Source organism: Coenobita brevimanus, chromosome 31 (assembly GCF_032717465.1).
Source record: "Coenobita brevimanus isolate Jiangsu-jjx chromosome 31, ASM3271746v2, whole genome shotgun sequence".
Taxonomy (NCBI): Eukaryota; Metazoa; Arthropoda; class Malacostraca; order Decapoda; family Coenobitidae; genus Coenobita; species Coenobita brevimanus.
Window position 1 is genome coordinate 1489299 of NC_136984.1, and position 22016 is coordinate 1511314.

At 40.5% G+C, this 22016-nt stretch overlaps 1 protein-coding gene across 1 annotated transcript in view; it reads left to right on the forward strand.

Moving 5' to 3' along the window:
- bma (SCY1-like protein bma) overlaps window positions 1–22016 on the forward strand; it is a 137036-nt gene that overhangs the window by 86896 nt on the left and 28124 nt on the right. The window contains exons 11-12 of the mRNA XM_080269091.1: window positions 4313–4357; window positions 19974–20081. Of these exons, the coding sequence (XP_080125217.1) occupies window positions 4313–4357; window positions 19974–20081 (153 nt within the window). The remainder of the gene's footprint in view (window positions 1–4312; window positions 4358–19973; window positions 20082–22016) is intronic.

The following is a 22016-nucleotide window of genomic DNA, read 5'->3' on the forward strand; positions in this document are numbered from 1 at the left end:
TAGTGATGATGAGGAGAAGAAGGAATGATAGTGATGATGAGGAGAAGAAGGAATGATAGTGATGAGGAGGAGGAGAAGGAATGATAGTGATGATGATGAGGAGAAGGAATGATAGTGATGATGACGAGGGGAAGGAATGATAGTGATGAGGAGGAGGAGAAGGAATGATAGTGATGAGGAGGAGAAGAAGGAATGATAGTGATGATGATGAGGAGAAGGAATGATAGTGATGATGATGATGAGAAGGAATGATAGTGATGATGAGGAGGGGAAGGAATGATAGTGATGATGATGAGGAGAAGGAATGATAGTGATGAGGAGGAGAAGTAGGAATGATAGTGATGATGAGAAGGAATGATAGTGTTGATGAGGAGGAGAAGGAATGATAGTGATGATGATGATGAGAAGGAATGATAGTGATGATGAGGAGGGGAAGGAATGATAGTGATGATGAGGAGGAGAAGGAATGATAGTGATGATGAGGAGGGGAAGGAATGATAGTGATGATGATGAGGAGAAGGAATGATAGTGATGATGAGGAGGGGAAGGAATGATAGTGATGAGGAGGAGGAGAAGGAATGATAGTGATGATGAGGAGGGGAAGGAATGATAGTGATGATGATGAGGAGAAGGAATGATAGTGATGATGATGATGAGAAGGAATGATAGTGATGATGATGAGGAGAAGGAATGATAGTGATGAGGAGGAGAAGTAGGAATGATAGTGATGATGATGAGGGGAAGGAATGATAGTGATGATGATGAGGAGAAGGAATGATAGTGATGATGAGGAGGGGAAGGAATGATAGTGATGATGAGGAGGGGAAGGAATGATGATGATGATAGTGATAATAATAATGGTGATTAATACAACTTTCAATTTGCTATGATGATGATGATTCAAAGGTAACTGATGGTGATGAAAAGTTAGCTAATAATGATGATGAAAAAATAATGATAGATGAAAAGATAATAATAATAATAATAATGATAATGATAATGATGAAAAGACAGTAGTAATGTTAATAAGTTAATAATAATGATGACAGAATTATGATGTTGATGGTGGTGGTTTTGGTGATGATGATGATGATGATGTAAAGGTAAAATGATAATAATAATAATAATGATGATGAGTGATAATGATGTTGAAATGTGAATAATGATAATAATAAAATTTTCATTATGAGCTGAGTTTAGTGGTTTTTTTTTTTTTCCAGAATTATATATCAATAGTTATTATAGATTTTAGTCAAGAAATAATGAACTGAAAACTTTGATTAACTTGGTAATGACGTGGAGAGGATATTGATTATGCTGTGTTGTGTGTGTGTGTGTGTGTGTGTGTGTGTCATTTCTTACTTAGGATGATTCTCTCTCTCTCTCTCTCTCTCTCTCTCTCTCTCATTTATATATGTGCAGTTTCAAATATCAAAATTTAAACTTTCAAACTTTCAAAAATTTAAAAAGCCAGTGTCCGTTAAATATCATAATGTTTGTGTGTACGTATGTCTATGTATGTATGTGTCTATGTATGTATGTATGTATCTTATCTAATTGTTGTTATTGTTTTTTTTTTCACAGGGTTGAGTTCAATATCTCTATTTTGGTACATGTCTCTCAATAAACTAATCATACAGTTTCTATTAATAAAACTAATGTATTTATCTCTCTATTTGGTAGCTGTGTGCGTCTAATGTGTGTGTGTGCGTTTGTGTGTGTGTGTTTTTCGTGTGTGTGTGGCTTTTGTCCAGCTCTTCTTCTTCTTGTGTGTTGTTTTGGTGGCCTTCCTCTCCGCTGGTTGCTGCCGCTGCTGTTGCGTTGGCGGGGATATTTCTCTCTCTCTCTCTCTCTCTCTCTCTCTCTCTCTCTCTCTCTCTCTCTCAGTAGTTCTCTTGTAGTTTATCGTAGAATCCTTCAGCCGAATTTTTGTTGGCTTTTACACACGGGTTAATAATAATAATAAAACTAATAATAGTAATAGTTAAAATGATACTATTCTTCACAAGTAATGTACACCAGTAAAGTGCGTTTTGTGAGTGCGTAACAAGCGAGCTAGCACCATGCAGTTACAATTTCCCTCTGATATACAATTATAGTGTCAGCAAGTGAGTTGGCTGAGGGTGAGTGCCCCTGCCTGCAAAACCACTAACTCAAAGACAAATGGCCACCCTTTACGGGATTATAGCATCTGGCTATAGATAGATGGATAGACCTCTGATATTTAAGCCTTTTGATACTTAGGGTAGCAGTGCAAAAGTCACCCGCCTGGTACTGGACAATGCAATATGCGTCAAACAAAATCGTCCCTTGATGGAAAGAAAAAGCATCGTAAATTAGCGCATAATTTATATTTGCTGAACGTTTCTGTCAACACCATAAGCAAGTACAACTATTTGAGATTATGTAAATAAAAAATCAGGCAGATAGAGACGTAAGTAAAGGCAGGGGAAAAATATTTTAGCAACAACTTTGGCTTTGCGAAACACCGTTCCCGCACTGCAGCGCAATCCTAAGATTATTTCCTTTTGCGGTACGTAAAACAGACTCAAATTGTCCTACAGTAAATGTGTATATACCAAAATGTAGCTAATGAAATTTCCTAAAACTCTTTCTCAGTAATAATTACCAGAAAACATATATTTCTATGAGATAACACGAAGGAAAGAAAAAACACCGTAAATTAGCGCATAATTTATATTCGCCAGATGTTTTTATCAACACCGTAAGCAAATACAAGTTCGAGATTACAGGGAATAGAAGATCACGGAGATAGAAGCAAAACTAAGGCTGTGAGGATAAAATGTTTAAGAAGTACCGTGAGCTTGGGAAAAGGGGGGGAGATCTCCCTGCACTTGGCCAACGCTGAGCCATCCCACATCCTGCGTACTTTCCCACGGTTGGACGCAGCCTGAACCGTCCAGTAACGAGAGGTTTAATTGCTGGAGTGATGCCAAAGAACGTAGTGTGGGAAGGAGGTGGAAGGAAACATTGGCATAGTAGAGGTATGCTTTATTCCCAGTGCATTTCACCTGGTACCCTTTTAGTACCCCTAAAGAAGCCACAGGTGAAACTAGTTGGGAAGAAAGTTCACCTCTGTTTCACCTGTGTTTCCTTCCACCTCCTTCCCACACTTGTCATAATGTCTCTACAAACAACACAGTGTTACAACGGAAAATGTTTAAAAATTTGATTTGGTAGTGGAGGCGTTGACCGATTAGAGTCACACACTGTCTTGGGAAACTGCAGAGTGCAAGAGGGTTCCTGCGCCTTTATGGGTGAGTTTTTACACGCGCACACACACACACACACACACACACACACACACACACACACACACACACACACACACACACACACACACACACACACCGTTGGAAAACAGGAGATTGCAAAGGGTTCCAACTCTTTTATGGGTGAGTTTTTAGCTGATTACAAAATTTATTGAATGTATTTATCACAGCAGGAAGAATTTACACTTGGCCTTAATAGGAGTAAAGTTATTGGCTTCTTCATACCATGACGGTTGGCCTGCTCATAGCCAAATATAACCAAGAGTAAACATAGCTCGCGTGTCTATCCATTTATCTATTGCCAAACGCCTTAATCCCTTACGGGGTTGCCACAAACAAATCGCCTCCATGTCGCCCTGTCCCCTGCTAATTCACTGCCCTGCTCCCAGCTCACGCCCCCCTCTCTCATATACCTCTCCACTCCCTCCATCTCATCCTTGGTTTCCTTGTAATAAAAATAACTTTGCACAGATAACCTACAAAGTGATATATTGGTCCAGATGGCAGACTAAGTTGCCTAGGAAAATGCGTTTGGGGATTTGTAAAAGGCAGCAGGAATTCGGGTCCGTGTGAATGCTAAAGTAGTGTGTTTTTCTCACGTCTCTTGGTTTATTGTTTTTTTTTCTACAAAGGTTTTGTTTTTTCCTTCATCTGTTGTGTTCATTGTTAAATTGGTAAAAAATGTGTGTGTGTGTGTGTGTGTGTGAGAATGGAAGGAACTTTTCGTGTGTATTTGCGTATATTTGTGTGTATTTGGTGTGTGTATTTGTGTGATCAGTGTGTAGGTCAGAGAAAGGAAGGCTTAGTGTGTGTGTGTGTGTGTGTGTGTGTGTGTGTGTGTGTGTGTGTGAGACCCATGATACATATGTGTGAGAGAGACAGAGGCAGAGAAAGAAAGGCATGATGCATATGTGTGTGTGTGTGTGTGTGTGTGTGAGGAAAGCAACAAACCATGATGTATATATGTGTGTATGTATGTGTGCGCAGCCAATGAGATCTAGTGTAATGTCTTCCGCCAGCCTACGCGTCCACGCCGCTCCCTCGATCTCCACTACTCCCAGGCGGTAAGTTCGGCCACATCCGCCACACAATCAACTCTGGCGTTTTTTTGACAGTGCTTTTTTGGAATTGCATGATTAGGATTTTTGTATATTTGGATTTTTGCATATTTTTTTCCACTGTACATCCCAAGCACACCTTTGCACAGTAAATAAAATCGAGTGTTAAATTACCGTTTGGAAAAATATCAGAATACCGCTTGAAAAAATACCATGTCATTTTTTTCTCTCTGGAATGAAAATTTGAATCTAATTATTTATTTTTTTTAACGAGAAAATGCGAGACGAAAATTTTAAAATATGTCCACTATAAAAGAAGCAATTTTTCCATATAATTAATCTATTCGAGAAAATGCCTTATCATTTTTTTCTCACCAGGAACGAAAATTTGAATCTAATTAATCCGTTCTTTTCTAAGAGTGAAGAAATGCGAGATCAGATTTTTAAAAATATTTTCGGTATATAACAAACAATTTTCCCATATAAGTAATCTGTTTGAAATAATTACCATATCATTTTTTTTCTCGCGCGGTGAAAATTTTTGTCTGACTAATCCGTTCTTTTTTTTTTAACATACACCAAGAAAATGCGAGACCAGAGTTTTAAAATATTTTCAGTATATGACAGGTAATTTTTCCCCATAAATCCGTTCGAGAAAATAGCATACCATTTTTTCTCACAAGGAACGAAAATGTGAGTAAGTAATCTGTTCCCTTTTTAATAGACAGTACACTGAGAAAAAGTGGGATCAGAAATTTAAAATATTTTCAGTATATACCTCGGAATTTTTCCTTACAAAAGGTCCGTTTGAGAATCTCATAAAGATCATTTTTTCTCCCTACCAAGGTTAGTTTGAATCTAATAAATTTTTTTTAATTACCCAAAAAAGAAAAAAAAAGGATCAGAATTTTAACTAGTTTATACTAAGCATATTTTCCATATGAATAATCCATTTGTGAGTTTGATTTTTTTTTCACTATCAAGGACAATGTCAATCTAATTAATTCATTGCTTTTTTTTATACTGTATACGCAGCAACAACAAAAATAGCCTTACTCCGCGACGAATGCATTAATATTAAATCCCTGCACTATTAAATCCCTTGGTTTAATATTTAATCCCTGCGATAGTGTTAAATCCTACACAAGATCAACAGTAATAAGTAAATCCTGTGATGTGTGCGTTAATGGTAAATCCCCTTAGTGTTAAATCCCTCCGGTCACTGTTAAATCCCACACATCAACCATAGTAACAATGATAAGCACAATTTGACATGCAATAATTTTAAATATTACTCCAGTTGGTGTAAATAGTATCCCAGGTGGTGTACTGTACATATCCCAGTTGGTGTACGTATCCCAGTCAGTGTACATATCCCAGTCAGTGTACATATATCCCAGTTAGTATAAATATATATAAATATCCCAGTTGGTGTAAATATCATCCCAGTTACTGCAAATACTATCCCAGTTGGTGTATATATATCCCAGTTGGTGCAAATATCATTCCAGTTGGTGTAAATAATATCCCAGTTGGCTCATAAACACCCTGAGTCTGACCCGATGTGAAACTAGGTCGCCACTTCTGACCCCTCCCGACCTCTTGTGACCTGCTATACTCCTTTCACCCTAACTTGGCTCAGCATTTGCCATCCCATCATGACTTGGGATTTCTGTGTGATTAGCGTTTTATTTCCCATATTATTATTATTATTATTATTATTATTATTATTGTATGATTATTATTATTACTACTACTACTACTACTACTACTACTACTATTATTTTTCTTTGTTACATTTCTTTAGATTTACTTGAAATGCTAAACTCTGATGAGATAGTTATTATTATTATTATTATTATTATTATTAGATTATTATTACCTTTAAAGTTTTATTGAGCTTCAGAAGGATGTCTTGAACCAGTCTTCTTCTTTTTTTTTTTTTTTTTTTTTTTTTTTTTTTTTTTCAGGGTATACAAATGCATCAGCAGAATTTAGGTGTTGAAATGTTAAACTCAGAAAAACAAGTTCATTTTTTTTTTTTTTTTTTATGCGAGGACGAAGGAACCAAAGGCCATAAGCCCGCAGCAACAGTTCCCTCCAAGAGAAAAACAAAATACAAGTTGTCCGTGCTATTAGTTTAATTTAACGCTCTTGCGTATGATGACTCATAATGTGTCAGAACAGCGTTAGGCTGAAGAGTGACCATGATGCAGTTTGAGTCACGATCAGTGTTGGTCCGAAGGGATGTCAATTGGGCAATTTTGGACAAAAACATTCACCCAAAATTAAGTTTTAGCGTGAAGTGCGTCAGTCTTTGTTGCGTCGTAAGGGAGGGTGTCAATTTCAAGGCCAACACACTCAAATAGTCGGCTTTCTCTTGCCTTTTGGTAGGGGGGAGGGGTGCGTGCATGCGATTTTTGGCAATTTGCTCAAAAACTATTGGTTGTATCAAAATTATGGATACCACGTGAAAGCCCGTGAAATTCTGCCGACAGACATATGCTTAGCTCTTGCATGGTGCAGACAAAATATTGCGATAGGGTTTGGGGAAGTTATTTCACTGTGGAAGCACATTCTCACTGCATTGTTGTACTTTCACAGGACTTTTACTCATCAAGTTTGCATGTTTTTAGTAGCTTATCGTATAGTATAAACATCAGGGAAGATGATGATGTACAGTTTATACCATTATAAACAATTCTGGGGCAAATAAAATTCATCGGAATGTTTTCCTTTGTGCACGAGTCCAGGCTGCCCTCGTGGCGTTATCCCTGATCATGTCACACAAACTTACAGAGGTGTGCGAAGGGGTTAAGAACATTGGTTAAAACTAGGATCAGATGAAAACACAAAAATGCTCCCAAATCTGTTGCCAAGTTAGTGTGAAAGGAGTATTGGCTGAGATACTTTTGTGTCCGATGTTTCCTGGGTTATTTAAATCGGTTAAAGTTGTTTTTGGAGTCATAAATAATTTTGATCAAATAGTGGATAAAGTAACTGCTGAATATATGTTTGTGTCTATGTTTTCTATTTGGAAATTTAAATCAGTTATATTTACAGCCATTGTTTCTCAGACAGTTTAAAAATCAGCTCTCTCATACCAACTTTGACGAAGATACACATGCGTTAGTTACGTCCACTGTTTCTCAAATAATTTAAATAGGCTAACTGCTCAAGATAGCTACATTCGTGTCCGTCTTTTTTAGAATTTTAAATATTGAAGTCGGTTATAGCTGCATCTGTCATTTTTTGAATTTTTTAAATCAATAATTGCGAAAATCAACTGCTGAAGAATTGTTTGCGTCCTGTTTTTTTTAGTTTGAAATATTTTAAATCACTTGTAGCTTCATCTATCATTTTTTGAATATTTTAAATCAACTGTCACATGAGTTAATTGCTGAAGATACATTTGCATCCATTGTTCTTTGAATTTGAAATACAGAAAACTCTCAATTATCCATTGTCACCATATCCAGCCCAATGCATTACCTGGCTCAGCTCAGTTAAAGTAAAATCTGCTGAAAGTATGCAACATCCGGCACATAAACGGTACATAGAGGCAACATCCGGCGCAGAAATGGGGGGACATAACTGGGGGTTCTATGCAGTGGCTGGCATTTAGGCATATCAGCTAGCTTGAAAACGGTAGCCAACCAGCGCTGTATTACTATATTGTATGATTATTGTGTTTTAAACGTTCTCCCTACGTGTCAAGTGCGGTTGGTGGAGGATTAGTGCCCCTCCCTGTAAAACAATTAACTCTAAGCCCTTGACCACCCCGTTTGGGATACATGGTGTCTGGCAGTGAATGAATGAATGTTTAATTTTCATCGTATCATTAATGCTAGGAAAACCAAATATTCTGAATACAATTTACTAATACTCTGATGTTGCCAGATTCGTATATTACCTTCATTGCTAATAATATTCCCATCTCCAAAAGTATTGAAATTCTCGGTGTCTCACTTAACAATGCCCTCAGCTGGACCTGTCATACTAGATTACTTGCTAAACCGCCTCAGAGAAACTTGGATTATTGCACAGAATCCATAACTTCTTCACTGATGATCGGTTGGCTATAATTTATAAGAGTCGGTGCGCTCTCAGCTTGAACATTGCTCACCCTTGTGGAATGGATGTGGAGAGGTTGCATTAAAACAACTGGACAAAATTCAGAACAAAGCTGCTGGAATTATTAACAACCCTGCCATTACAAATAAACTGCTTCCCATTCAAGTAAGAAGGAATGTTGCCTCCCTTGCATTATTTTACAGATATTTTTATGGCAAATGCTCAGACAAAGTTGCGTCCATGGTGCCACCTCTCCATGCCTTCCCTCGTGCTACACGGGCATCTGGTAGCGCTCATGACTGGAATGTCACTCAGCCATATTGCAGAACTTCTGCCTATCAGAATTCTTTCCTTCCCCGAACTGCATCTCTCTGGAACTCGCTTCCCCAGAGTTGTTTCCCTCCAAATTTCAACCCACAACTGTTCAAGTCTAACTGTTACAGATATTTTATGAATGGAGGACACCAGTAGTCTGGTGTATGGATTATTTTTATTTTTGTTTATATATATATATTTTTTCTTATTGTAAAAAAGAAAAAAAAATAGGATGGAGGGTCAGGATGGATAGTAATGCAGTATCCGGCTTGACACCGAATATTGAGCTGATGAGGGTACCATACCCTACCTGGCATTTCACGTTATTCGGTGTAGGGCTTGCTTGAATTATGCCGGCTAATTGAGAGTTTACGTAAATCACATACAGTTACATCCATCATCTCGCATAATTTAAATCAACACTCGCATAAATTAACCAAAGATACATGTGCGTCCGTTATTTTTTGAATTTGAGGTGTTTAAATCATAACTGCACCCATCATTTTTTGAATAATTTAAATTGACTCTGGCATAACTATAATTTTGCCAGATTCATTATTTTTTTATGTGGACTATCATAGAAGGAACACGACAGGAACAGAATTGTGTGATGTAGGTAAGAATGAGAATGTGTGAGTGAATGTAGTTTGTGTGTGTGTTTGCTGTGTACACTACATTGTGCTAAATTGTGCCACTCCTCAGTACACTACACTGCTAATACTGTTATGCTACACTGCTCAGTACTGCACTACATCACGCCACACCATACCACACACACTGGACAACATTGCACTTTACCACCACACCACACTTCACCCCATCGCACCACACCACTCCACACCACATACAGCACTTCCCCACACCACACTCCACCCCATCCCACCACACCACACTCCACCCCATCCCACCACACCACACTCCACCCCATCCCACCACACCACACTCCACCCCATCCCACCACACCACACCATACCACACTCCACCACTCCATACCATGCCTCACCTCACCACACCACACCATTCCATACAACGCCACTTGACACCACATCCCACCACACCACACCACACACCACCCTGTATGCAGTCAGTTTATCGTTACAAAGTGTGAATGGTGATCAGCTAACTGTTAAATCCTTCCCGTCATATTTGTCTTCGTTAAAATACCATAAAATTAAACTACTACTACTACTACTACTACTACTTTAACCACTATAAGTCTAAACTTAAACGAATCTCACTACAGCTTAATTCTCTCGTAATCGTGTACTTAAACCCTTTCAATAATTAACTCATTTTAACTGCCACATAAAGACTCAGAATTTCATGATGTGTTTCTCAGTGTTTTAAAATGTCTTCCTTGACTGGTTTCAAGTAAAGTTTTTTCTGTGTTATGTAATTCTTCCTTTATTGATTTTTACTGATGTCTCCCTGTGCTTGCTGCTTCAGGCCATGTTTTCATAGGCTTGGAATGCTCTCAAACACCTTTTCCTTACCTACTTAGCCTGTTACATCTCTACCTTAATGACTGACAAGGAGCCTTCATGTGGTGGCACCGTGGACTGGATGGGGCATATGTGACATCCGCCCAGGAACCAAACTTACTCGTATTTCCCTGGTGTGGCGGTGTGTACCACAAGGGTGCGGTGGATCCCTACACGGTGTATGTATTGTACTGTACCTGTAGGACTGCCCCACAGAACCACTGACTTACCTGTGCTTGATGGGTCTGCTCCCCCACACAGACCAGGGTGAAACAACAACAACAACAACTATTACTACTACTACTTAAGCCACTACTACTGCTACTATTTTGAACTGAACAGAATTAGTTGGATGAGTTAGTCTTACATTGATAATATAAGAGAGAGGATTCACAACCTATATGCAGCGTTAATATGGTAAGGAATTGGACTCTCTCTCTCTCTCTCTCTCTCTCTCTCCAGTGTATAGCCGTTCACTCATTATAGCAGTAAATTTGATATTCCGTTTTCCTTGCTACTGTCACCTTGATGATGATGGTGATGATGGTGGTGATGATGGTGGTGGTGATAATGATGGTGATGATGGTGGTGGTGATAATGATGGTGGTGGTGATAATGATGGTGATGATGGTGGTGGTGATAATGATGGTGGTGGTGATAATGATGGTGATGATGGTGGTGGTGATAATGATGGTGATGATGGTGGTGGTGATAATGGTGATGATGGTGGTGGTGATAATGATGGTGATGGTGGTGGTGGTGATAATGATGGTGGTGGTGGTGATAATGATGGTGATGATGGTGGTGGTGATAATGGTGATGATGGTGGTGGTGATAATGATGGTGATGATGGTGGTGATGGTGATGATTAATTTAGAGATGCCCTTGATGATGATGATGATGATGATTTAGATTTCTGTCCATATGTGATGATGGTGGTGGTGGTGATGATAGTGATGGTGGTGGTGGTGATGGTGATGATTATTTTAGATTTGCTCTTGATGATGATGACACTAAATGGTGATGATGATGATGATGATGATTTAGATTTCTGTCCATATGTGATGATGGTGATGGTGGTGATGATAGTGATGGTGGTGGTGATGATGATGATGGTGATGATTATTTTAGATTTGCTCTTGATGATGGTGACACTAAATGATGATGATGATGATGATTTAGATTTCTGTCCATATGTGATGATGGTGATGATGATGATGATGAAATTAGGTGTATCAGAATATGTTGATTGTGGTGATAGCAATGGTGATGATAGTGATGGTGGTGGTGGTGATGATGGTGATTATATTATAGTGATGTAACATGATGATGATGATGATTATTATTATTTATTATTATTATTATTATTATTATTATTATTATTATCTGTACACCTAGGCTGCTTCCCCCACAGGATAACATGATACCAACTCTTTCTCCTAAAATAATAATAATAATAATAATAATAATAATAATAATAATCTCTTCTAACCCCTGTATGATCAGTTTGGCAGTAGCAAGGACAGAAAATTTAAACTCAATTTTAAATCTTTTGAATCCTGGTCTTGTTCTCTTCTGTGCTCTTCGTGGTGTTCCTGCTTGCCTCTGCCCTGTTCTGTGGTGTTCTCTCTGTTCTTGCCTGTTTCTACACCCCTGTTCTGCTGTTCAGTCTCTCCTGCCTTGACATCTACAGTTATTTTCATCAGGTGTTCAAATTGTTCATCCAAGAGTTAAAATTCTCTTCCAGTTCAGAGTGTTCATCCTGGGAGGAAGAATTCTCTCAAACTAGTGTTCATAAATGTTCATCTTGAGTCAGAATTTTCCTCCAGTTCAAATTGTTCATCCTTGGAGTAAAAATTCTCTTGTAACTAAATAAAAAAGATTGATATTATTTATTTATTAATTTTTAAAGATGGGAGGACAGTTGCAAGTGGAGTATTTTTGTTTTGAATAGGCAAGACAAATTCAAAAAAGGCACCATGGATAGAAGGACATCAATGCCTCTTTCTTAATGTCCTCGCAGCTCTTTAGGGGGGCGCGGTAGCACAGTGGTAGCGCGCTGGACTTGTGATCGGGGGATTGCAAGTTCGAGCCTCGCCCGGGCTGCCGTGCCGGGAGGGGTAGCTCCCTCCTGTAACCCTAGCGGGGCTATATAGTCCAATACAGGGCTTAGCTTGGGGGAACTCCGGTACACTCGTTTGTTTTGTGCTGTGATGTGTGTGTTAACTTCATCCTGTAGTGTTTGCGTATTTCTCTTGCTCTGCCCTTCGTGTTTGTTTTCTAATTGTACTATTTGTGTGCTGTACTGTAGCAGCCGTGGCTCAGTGGGTTAGCGCGCTCCGTTCTGACCGAAGGGTCGGAGGATCGAATCCACCCAAGGGTCATTGGTAGACATCAGGAAGGGCATCCGGTCATAAAATGTTACACGCTCCAAACCAAAGTCCTCTACCCAGGGGCAACGCCTTAGCCCTTATCCAAAAATGGGGTACCTGGCGTAAAACTCACTCTCTCTCTCCCTGTGTGTTCTGTCGTGTGTTGTACTGTTTTTTGTGTTGTACGTGCTCTCTCTTGTGCTGTACTGTTGTGTTCTCTCTTGTGCTTTACTGTGTGTGTTCTGTCTTGTGCTGTACTGTTTGTGTTCTCATGCTGTTGTGTTTGTGTATTACGCTGTACTCTTTGTGCTCTTGTGCTGCCCTGTGTGTGCTCGTGTATTCTTGTGTTTGTGTTGTACCGTTTGTCTTTCCTCATGTGCGGTACTTCATGTGTTTTTCTCATGTCTGTATCGTGTACCGTTTATCGTTTGTGGTGTACCGTATGTGTTGTGCCGTGTGTACCGTCCTGTACCGCTTGTCTTGCGTGTGTTGTTGAGAGAAGTGGGTGGAGCGAGAGGAGGAGGAGGGGGGTTGTATCCTGAGGGTGTATCTTTAATATTTCCTCATCTCTTTGTGCTGTGATGTCCCCTTTTGTAAATACCTCAAATATTTAAGATAGAAAGAGTTAGACAGGTGTACCGGCTGTGTAAGTAGAATCTATTAGGCGATTTTGATGCTAACTTGCCTAAAATTACCCTCTTTAAGGTGGAAAGGTTAGATGTGTACTGGTATATTGGCAGTAAGTAGAATATTTAAGATAGAAAGAGTTAGACAGGTGTATCGGCTGTGTAAGTAGAATATATTAGGCCATTTTGATGCTAACTTGCCTAAAATTACCCTCATAAAGATAGAAAGGTTAGATGTGTATATTGGAAAATCTGTAAGTAGATTATTTAAGATAGAAAGAGTTAGACAGGTGTATTGGCTGTGTAAGTAGAATATATCATGCCATTTTGATGCTAACTTGGCCTAAAATTGCCGTCTCATTTTGACTCTTGGCCAAAATTACCCTCATTTTAACAGTAACTTGGCCAAAATTACCCTCATTTTAACAGTAACTTGGCCAAAATTACCCTCATTTTAACAGTAACTTGGCCAAAATTACCCTCATTTTGACGGTAACTTGGCCTAAAATTACCCTCATTTTGACTCTTGGCCAAAATTACCCTCATTTTAACAGTAACCTGGCCAAAATTACCCTCATTTTAACAGTAACTTGGCCAAAATTACCCTCATTTTAACGGTAACTTGGCCAAAATTACCCTCATTTTAACAGTAACTTGGCCTAAAATTACCCTCATTTTGACGGTAACTTGGCCTAAAATTACCCTTTCATTTTGACTTACTTGGCCTAAAATTACCAACTCATTTTGATGGTAACTTGGCCTAAAATTACCCACTTTAAGATAGAAAATTCAGATGTGTGTATTGGTAGTGTGTAAGTAGAGTACAGTATATTCGGCCATTTTGACTCTTGGCCTAAAATCTCCCTTTCTTCCTCTTTTTACTCAAATTTGGCCTAAAAATTATGCACTTCTTCCATTTTGAGTTCGTTTGTAACACCTGATGCTAGAATATGGTGCTAGTTACGAAGAAGTGCTGTGGAAATGATGTAGAGCTGTAGTGTTCATCTTTAACACTTACTGCTAGAACAGGATGCTAGTCACGAAGAAGTGCTGCGGATGTAGAGGTGTAGAGTGTTCATTTGTAACCCCTAACGAGAATATGATGATAGTCATGAAGAAGTGCCATGGAAAGTTATACAGCTGTGGAGAATTCATTTGCAGCATAATACAAGAATATGGCGCTAGTCACGAAGAAGTGCTGTGGAAAAGATGTAGAGCTGTAGTGTTCATTTGTAACTCCTAACACGAGAATTTGGTGCTAGTCACGAAGAAGTGCTATGAAAAGGATGTAGAGGTGTAGTGTTCATTCATAACCCCTAACGAGAATATGGCGCTAGTCACGAAGAAGTGCTATGGGAAGGATGTAGAGCCGTAGTATTGTCTTATATCACAGAACTACATGAAATAAGCTGAAAAGGGGGCGTTAATTTTGGGCCAAGTTAGAGTAAAAAGAGTAAGATTTGAGTTTGTGTGACCGTTATCAAAACCGTTACTTTTGAAATTTTAAATATTAACCCAGTGATATTTTTTCATTATTCTGCCATTTTATTATTATTTTTTTCATACTTTATCCTGCCATTTATTATTATTATTATTATTATTATTATTATTATTATTGTTTTTAGTTTACGAGACTTTAGAAGAATGGAGAGTTAAATGCAGCCACATGCCCTGATCCTGTAAGGGGTGGCCACAAATAAATCACCTCCACGTCACCCTGTTCTCTGACATTTGGCTGTCTTCCCTCTAACTCGCACACCCTTGTCATATGTCCACTCCATCCTGCCATCTCATCCTTGGTCTCCCCCTTCCTCTCCCTCTTCCACCTCACACATACACTCTCCTCATTAGTCTTCCTCTCTCTTATAGGCTACCTCTCCACCCCATCCCTCCATCTCATCCTCAGCCTTCCCCTCCTTGTTCCCCCTCCACCTCACTCACATACACTCTCCTCGTTAGTCTCTCGCTCATATACCTCTCCATCTCTCCATCTCATCCTTGGCCTTCCCCTCCCTCTCCCCCCTCCACCACACTCACATACACTCCTCGTTAGTCTCTTGCTCTCATATCCCTCCATCTCATCCTCAGCCTCCACCTCACTCACACACTCCTTGTTAGTCTCTTGCTCTCATATCCCTCCATCTCATCCTCAGCTTCCACCTCACTCACACACTCCTTGTTAGTCTCTTGCTCTCATATCCCTCCATCTCATCCTCAGCTTCCACCTCACTCACACACACTCCTCGTTAGTCTCGCTTTCATATCCCTCCATCTCATCCTCAGCCTCCACCTCACTCACACACACTCCTCGTTAGTCTCTTGCTTTCATATCCCTCCATCTCATCCTCAGCCTCCACCTCACTCACACGCTCCTCGTTAGTCTCGCTCTCATATCCCTCCATCTCATCCTGAGCCTCCACCTCACTCACACACTCCTTGTTAGTCTCTTGCTCTCATATCCCTCCATCTCATCCTCAGCTTCCACCTCACTCACACACTCCTCGTTAGTCTCTTGCTCTCATATCCCTCCATCTCATCCTCAGCCTCCACCTCACTCACATACACTCCTCGTTAGTCTCTTGCTGTCATATCCCTCCATCTCATCCTGAGCCTCCACCTCACTCACATACACTCCTCGTTAGTCTCTCCATCCCCTCCACATGACCATTGGGTAGGTAAGGGGGTAATGTTGGCTGTCATCTTTGCCTCCATTTTCTTTTCCAAGTCTCCCGTAAGCTCAATAAATTTAATATAAACATTGGGACGAGAATTAAGATGCAATGGCCTTCTTGTTTTTGTACTTTCTTTTTTAATGTGAAAATGTTCCTTCATATTTTGGATTTTCATATGTTTTTTTCCAGTTTTATCTATCTATCTATCTATATACCTAGGCTGCTTCCCCCAAGGAAAGGGAGGTAGCCGAGACAGGACGACTCACTCTCCATTTACTCATCCATTCAAACACATTCATTTGCATCTTAGCCCCAAAGGGGAGAACGGACAGATCCTCACCGCACCACACCGCACAAGGGTCAACTGGGCAATGCAATCAGTGACATCCGCAGCAGGGCCCGACAGCAGAACTGGTTTACCCCTGCCACATCATAACAGACCCATCCCCTTACCCGCACCTGACCTGACTAGCTGATCAGACCAAATGCGGGAGAATATCCCCTCAGGGCTGCGTCATCACTTATTCATTCACAATTTCTCTCCATTTATTTCTGTCACGCACAGCCACTCTTCCTTGCTCAACAGACATCCCTCTCGCATCCAGCGCTCTCTTCACACTGTCCATCCATCCTATTCGTGGTCTTCCTCTCAGCCTTACACCTCTCACATCAGATCTAGTTATCTTTTTCACCAATCGCTCATTATCCATTCTCTCCATATGTCCAAACCATTGCAACACCCTCTGCTCAACTCTACCAGCCATCTCCCGAACAACTCCAGTTCTCCTTCGCACTTCATCATTTCGCACCCGATCCATACGCGTCACTCCACACATACTCCTCAGACATCTCATCTCCATTACATTCAAACTTTTCCTCTCTGCTACACCCATATTCCATGTTTCAGCCCCATATAATGCAGTCGGTACCACAACACCCTCATACAGCCTTCTCTTTACATCCATTCTAAGCGAACGACATTTAAACACTTTTTTCATTCCTCCCAGCACCTTTCCTACTTCATTTATTCTAAACTTCACTTCTGCATCTATTCTTCCATCCACAGCAACATGTGACCCTAGATATTTAAAACAATCTACCTCCTCAAGCAACTCACCATTCAAAACTATATTCATCCCCCTACCATCTATCAATCTCGTACACTTCATCACTTTACTCTTATTCTCATTTACTTTCAATTTCCTCCTTTCACACACCCTTCCAAACTCCTCTACCAACTGTCTCAATCTCTCCTCTGAATCAGTCACCAGTGCAGTATCATCTGCAAACAGCAGCTGCTTCAGATTCCACTCTCCTCCATCAACATTTACCAGACTCAGACCACCTAAAACTCTTGCATTCACCTCCCTTACAACACCATCCATGTAAATATTAAACAACCAAGGCGACATCACACATCCCTGTCGCAGCCCCACTCTCACGGGAAACCAATCACTCACAGCATTTCCCACTCTTACACACGCTCTACTATTTACATAAAAACTTTTCACCCCTTTTAGTAACCTACCATCAAGTCCATACAATCTTAAAACAGTCCACAAAGCCTCCCTATCAATTCTATCATACGCTTTCTCTAAATCCATAAATGCCCAAAACACATCCTTGCCTTTCGCTAAATACTTTTCACACACTTGTCTCACAGCAAACACCTGATCAACGCATCCCCTCCCTCTCCTAAAGCTACACTGCTCATCACTAATCACTCCCTCTGTACCCTCTCTAACTCTCATAATTAACACTCTACCATACACCTTACCTACAACACTCAACAGACTTATACCCCTAAAGCTAGTACATTCATACTTATCACCCTTGCCTTTATACAACGGGACCACACAAGCACTTGCCCAGTCAATTGGCACCATACCTTTCTCAAAGCACACATTCAACAATCTTACTAACCAGTCAACAATAGTCACTCCACCACCCTTCAGGCATTCCACAGCACACCCATCCATACCTGCAGCTTTCCCTGTTTTCATCTCCTTTACTGCCTTCTCCACTTCTTCCTTCGTGATCAAAGAATCATTCAACTCTCCCAACACATTTATTCCTTGCACCCTTCCATCCGCCACAATCTCAGCCACCCTTTCCTCCTCTACATTTAACAATCTTTCAAAATACTCTGCCCATCTCTTCCTTACTGCATCCATCTCAATTAACATCCTTCCATCCTCTGCTTTTACTCGTTCTTCCTTCCCAGACTCTCCCTTTCGCACCCTTTTCACCTCCTTCCAAAACATTTTCTTATTCTGCTGAAAATTCTCTGTCAGCCGCCTACCCCACCTCTCATCTGCTGCCACTTTAGCATCATGCACAGCCGTTCTCGCTATATTCCTCTTCTCCTTATACCTTTCATATGACATCTCATCCTTCCTCTGCAGCCACACTTCATATGCACGTCTCTTCTCTGCCACAGCCATACTTACTTCCTCGCACCACCATTCACTTCCTTTTCTTACACCACCACCCACACGTCTCACACCACACACCTCTTCTGCATGCCCCACCACAGCACTCTTAAACAACTGCCATTCCTCCTCCACGCTGCCATTTTCCCGATCTTTCACTGCGTTCCACTCATCTTTCAATTTCTCCTGATACTCTATCTTTTTCTCTCTTTTATCCAACTCACTCACTTTCAAAACCTCCCTGCCACACCTAACCCTCCTAGCTCTCATCCATCTCTTTCCTACTCTTAACTTTCCCTCCACCAGGTAGTGGTCAGACATACCTCCACCCTCCCCTCTCAGAACTCTCACATCCAACAATCTTCCTATTACATTCCTAGACACAACCACATAGTCCATCAAGGCTCTATCAACAACCCTTCCACCCTCCTGTCTCACCCATGTATACTTATAAATATCTTTCTTCTCAAACAGCGTATTCCCAATCACCATCTCTCGCTCAACACACATCGCTATCATTCGTTCCCCATTTTCATTTCTTCCAGGCACACCATGCATACCAACTACACCTTCAACTGCTACATTTCCCACTCTAGCATTCAGATCTCCCATCATTACCACATTCACATTCGCTTCAAAACTCTGCAGACACTCATCAACATCATTCCAGAAAGACTCCCTCTCTTGTTCATCCCTTTCACTACCAGGCCCATATGCACTCACAAACACCCACAACTCACGTTCAAATTTCGCTTTCACCCACATCAGTCTCGATGACACCTCCTTCCATTCAATCACACATTGCTGAACTTCCGGACTCACTAACAAGGCCACACCTTCTCTTGCCCTTCCTCTATCAACACCTGACAATCTTCCATTCACACTTCCAAACATAGATTCCCCCTTCCCTTTCATCTTCGTTTCACTCAAAGCTAACACATCCAACTTTCTTCTCACAAACATTCTCCCAATCTCCTCCCTTTTAGCCTCAATCGTACTACATCCACGCACATTTCTAGACCCAATCTTCAGGGTACGGGGATAACTCCATCCCCCATCCCTTTCTCTGGCCTGTCTCTTTTTAGGAACTACAAAACAGAGGAGGGGGTCCCTAGTCCCCTCACCCCGCCCCTTTTAGTCGCCTTTTACGACACGCAGGGAATACGGTGGCAGTATTCTTCCTAACACAACCTGGCCGCAGAGTAGTAGTACCACCCCATAGTGCGGCCAGGTTGTGTCCCCCCCATCCCAAATAACTTTTTTACCAACTGATATTTAGCGGGTGGAAAATTATATATATTTCCTTTTTCCCATTTTTTTTTTTAGTTTTATTAATATGAAAATTTTCCAGCCCAAATGTACTTTTTTACAAGTTGATCTTTGACCAGTGAAAAATGATATAAACTCGTCAAATATATATATATGTATTGTATTAGGATTCAGGTATTTTTACAGGTAATTATGCTCTTTTAGTATAAGTGATACTATTTTGACATGCCACCCTTATATATATTTGTTCCTGTGGCTTTGTAGGGTCTTTAATTGTACTAATGCCTTACTCTCTCTCCTTATACTAATACCATGTTCTCCTGATACTAACACCGTGCTCTCTCTCTGTCTCTCCCCCCGGTGCGCGTGGTGGTGGTGCAGCTGTCACGCACGTTGGTAAGTGTGGGTGGTGGTGGTGGTGGGTATGGCGGGTCCCTCTACTCCCCCAGGCGACACAACCCCTCCCCGCCCCTCTGCCTCAGTCCCCAGGTCAACAGTGTGTGGTCTGGTGTCCCGTTGGTTTTCTGCTGGTCTTTTTTAAACGCTAAATCTCTCCCTGTTTATCGGTGGCTTGTCTCTCCCTATTTATCAGTGGTCTCTCTCCCTCTCCCTTCGTGTTTATCAGTCGTCTCTCTGTGTCTCCCTTCCTCCTATCAATCGGTGGCCTCTCTCCCTTCCTCCTATCTATCGGTGGCCTCTCTCCCTTCCTCCTATCTATTGGTGGCCTCTCTCCCTTCCTCCTATCTATCAGTGGTCTCTTCCTCCCCTCTCCCTCTGTGTTGTTTATCACGTCTCCCTTTTCTTCCTCTGTTGCGTTCGTCTGTTATTTCAATCTTTTTCCATCTTGCTGGTCTGTTCGTTTGTTTTTCGTCTGTACGCTGTGGCTGTTACGTTAGTTTTCCCTTTTTTAAAACACATTAATCTTTCTCTGTGTTAGTGGTCATTAGTTTTCTCTTTTTTAAAACACATTAATCTTTCTCTGTGTTAGTGGTCATTAGTTTTCCCTTTTTTAAAACACATTAATCTTTCTCTGTGTTCGTGGTCGTCATTCTCTTCCTATGTCAGTGTTTCTCCGTCTGTCGCGTTCGTCTGTTACTCTCTGTCTCTCCCTCTGATCTCTTCTCTGCGGCTGTCACATTATTTTCTGTTCCTCTTAAAACACAGATCTTTCTCTGTGTCGGCGGTCTTTGCCTCCCTCGTCTCTCCGTCTGCCTTGTTCGTTTATTTAGTTCTTCATCTGTTCTTCTGTTCTCTGCACTTGGCACGTTACTTCCTCTTCTTTTTCAGACTCTGATCGTTTTCTATGGCTGGTCTCTTTCTCCCTCTCTCTGTCTGTCTTGTTCATCGTTTATGTTAGTTCTTTGTTCTGCATTATTTTCTTCATTTTCAAACACTCATCTTTATCAGTGGCTTCTTCCTCCTTTTCTCCATCTGTCTTTGTTCATCTTATACTTGGTTCTTTGTCTTCCACTGATATCTGCTGCTGTCACATCCATTTTCTTCTCCTTAAAACACTAATCTTTCTATCAATTTTCTTCCTTTCTCTATCAGTTGTGTTCAGCTTAATAGTTCTTTGTTTTGCAGCTTTCATATCTGTGGTTGTCACATTAACATTCTCTTCTCATATCTATATCTTCTCATATCTTTATCGGTGGTTCGTCTCCCGCTCTTCGTCTGTCGCTTTCTATATCTCCTTTGACTCGCTATACTCAGTTTTTTTTTTATTGAGGCGAAGATGCACTTGATAGGTTGGTGACTTTTGGCTAAATGCAACGCGTCCGAAAAACATTTACTAACCCAAGTTTCCCCATCAGTTATATGTTGTCTAATATTACTAAGGAGATTATGAAGTCATGTTGCATTCAGCCATTCATCACCAATCTGTCAAGTGCATCTTCGCCTTGATAAAAAATAACTGAGTATAGATTTTTCCCATTCTGTTAGTCTCGCTACTTTTTCCCCCTTATTTTCGTGTCACATTAGTTGTCACCTCACTCGAAAGTAATAATCTGTTTGTAGTGGAGGCCTTGTCACCCTTTCTTCATGTCACTTTAGTCTTTTCCTCCATTTTTCATCTGCCCTGCTGATCTGTTCTTTTTATTCTTATTTATTTATTTTTTTCAATCTTTTACCGGTCTTTCCTGCTGGTGCTTAATTGCCTATACGGTAGATGCCTGATTTAATGAACTAATTCAGGCAACTCCCCGTAATTGTATCTCGAATTTTCCGCCAAATCGAGTTCATTTCCCTCCTCCATTTCTGTACTGATGGTGATGATATTTACCTCCCTCTCTATTCCCCTTCATTGTCTTCATTTTTTTCTTCCCTTTTGTTTTTCCACATTACATGGTTGTCAGTCTCATTGTCTTGATTTTCCTGTCACTTTTCCCTCAAATTAAATGGTTCTCCCTCTCATTGTCTTCC